This window comes from Charadrius vociferus, unplaced genomic scaffold (genome assembly GCF_000708025.1).
Source record: "Charadrius vociferus isolate BGI_N301 unplaced genomic scaffold, ASM70802v2 scaffold581, whole genome shotgun sequence".
Classification (NCBI taxonomy): Eukaryota; Metazoa; Chordata; class Aves; order Charadriiformes; family Charadriidae; genus Charadrius; species Charadrius vociferus.
In genome coordinates, this window is record NW_009647024.1 from 1,393,209 (window position 1) to 1,395,326 (window position 2,118).

Sequence of the window (2,118 nt, forward strand, 5' to 3'; positions counted from 1 at the left end):
GTGAAGAAATGGTGTGTGGCGGGAGGCGGGGAGGGGACAGGTGAGGATATGCGCTGTATGTGTGTGATGGTGGTTTCCGTGTTGTGATGCTGGTTTGGTTAAAGTTAGTTTGAGGTGATATACCCCGAAAGGACATTACCTCATCAAAGCACGACATGTGCTGTGTAGGTACACAACACAAAGGAGTCCTTAAAGTGTTTAATTTTCTCTGTTCTTGACTATATGTTGGGGTTTTAATTTTTTCCATGATCTTTTACTAAATTTAATGGTATTACTTGTAAGAGAGGTATATGCCTTCAGAGATTTATGGCATAATGATATTTTTTTTCCCATGTTGCTTCATTGTGGAAGTGATAAAGGACATAGGAGTTTCTGTTATGTGTCAGTTACCAGGTCATTGGCCTTGAAGCCTTATTATACACATTGGATCAGAACTGTATCTTAAGTTCTGACAGTACTATCTAGAACTAACAGCAGCTGCCTGGCACAGTTGAATGTCTACTACTGTTACTGACACAATGAATGCAGAAGTATTTTTTTAACTCAGCAAGTCTATTATTTATTACAATGAATCTAATGGTATTTTTATATTTTTGTAGGTTTTGCTGCGAACAACAGCAGGAGATATAGATATAGAATTATGGTCAAAAGAAGCACCAAAAGCATGTCGAAATTTCATCCAGCTTTGTATGGAAGGTAACGACTGAATGGGATAGGAGCTGTTGAAATTATTTCATATGCAGTCTTTGTGCCTTTTTTGTAAAATAGAGGTCATAACTATGTTTTAACTTTAATGTGTTAATGAATTTATTTGTGTTTAGAAAATACAAACTAACACTCAGACAATGTATTTCAAGGTTATTGATGAACCTGGTGGAATAAAAGTAAAAATTGTAGATGGTTTTCTCAAATGTAGCAGATGACATAGTATTACTGAAAAGTTGTATGTCAGAGGCTTGGGAAGGCTTATTTTCAGCAAGTATCTACAAATTATAACTACTTCTTTAATGTACCTATAGAATGGCAATGATCCAATATTCGACATCCTCCATAATTCTCATTTGTGTGTCACCATCTTTACTACCTTTTCATTTTTCTCATGAGTGCTTCTAATGTTTATTTGCTGTAGTTTTTTGTTGATGGAAGCTCTATAATGCTCTTTGCTGAAGCAGTGGGTACCAGAATGAGAAACTTCCTGTGGGTAAACAGTGACAAGAGTTTGTGAAGGACCTGGTGCCTTTATGTGTTTTCTTGCTGCTGCTGTTATCCTATTTATGCATTTATAGTGTGGTTAAGAGTTCCTTTAGCCCTCCTCTGTTAAGGAAAAATAGCAGTCTAGGATTTGTGCCTCCAGCACGGATCCAGCCTGCTCTGGGTTCTTAAGCCTAATGTGGAGATTTTTTGCAATAGTAAATCAATTTCTTAGCCCTTGGTAAGTCCTAAGAGTTCAGTTATCCTCAGTGTTAAAGAACTGGGCTTTATTTCCTTTCTGAATTTGTCTGACTGCTGTGTAGGATCCTATGCTTTGTATAATAAATGTGAGTATTTCTCTTGTGAGCATCCTAGCATATAACCATCCATAAATATATCTAGCTATGCTGTAACGTTTGCAGATCCTGCTTTGTCTTGCAGCATGCTGCAGATTTATTTTTATTTCTTAAAAACAAAATCAAGCAGAAATATATGTCAAGTAAAGCTAAGTTTTCTTTCCTTGTGTTTTCATATGATCTCATAACCATTATCTGATAGATAGATAAGAGAGGATAACTTAGAAACGAAAATATTTCATTCTCTGGAAATGATCAGTTTGGGTACAGTTTAGGTGGTGAAAGAGGTGACATTTCTGTTCCATGCTGGTGACTGAAAATGCTAGTCATTTGGTATATGGATATGGCTAACGATGTATGTGCGATGTTGACTGGGACATAACATAGTTTTAGGTTTCATTTTAGATTGATGTATGTTAATAGTATAATTCCAGTGGTAAAACTTAAAAGCTGAAAAGAAAATAATTCATCTGTCATCATGTCCCTTCCAAACTAAACCGTTGTATGATTCTATGTGCAGTGTCTTTTGCAACAGAAACATATGACACCACTTCTTTTCTTCACCCCTCCC

General features: G+C 36.1%; 1 protein-coding gene across 1 annotated transcript in view; it reads left to right on the plus strand.

Annotated features, from left to right (window-relative positions):
- The window catches only part of CWC27 (CWC27 spliceosome-associated protein homolog (S. cerevisiae)), a 121,895-nt gene that overhangs the window by 2,456 nt on the left and 117,321 nt on the right, over positions 1 to 2,118 (plus strand). The window contains exons 3-4 of the mRNA XM_009895509.1: positions 600 to 696; positions 769 to 770. Of these exons, the coding sequence (XP_009893811.1) occupies positions 600 to 696; positions 769 to 770 (99 nt within the window). The remainder of the gene's footprint in view (positions 1 to 599; positions 697 to 768; positions 771 to 2,118) is intronic.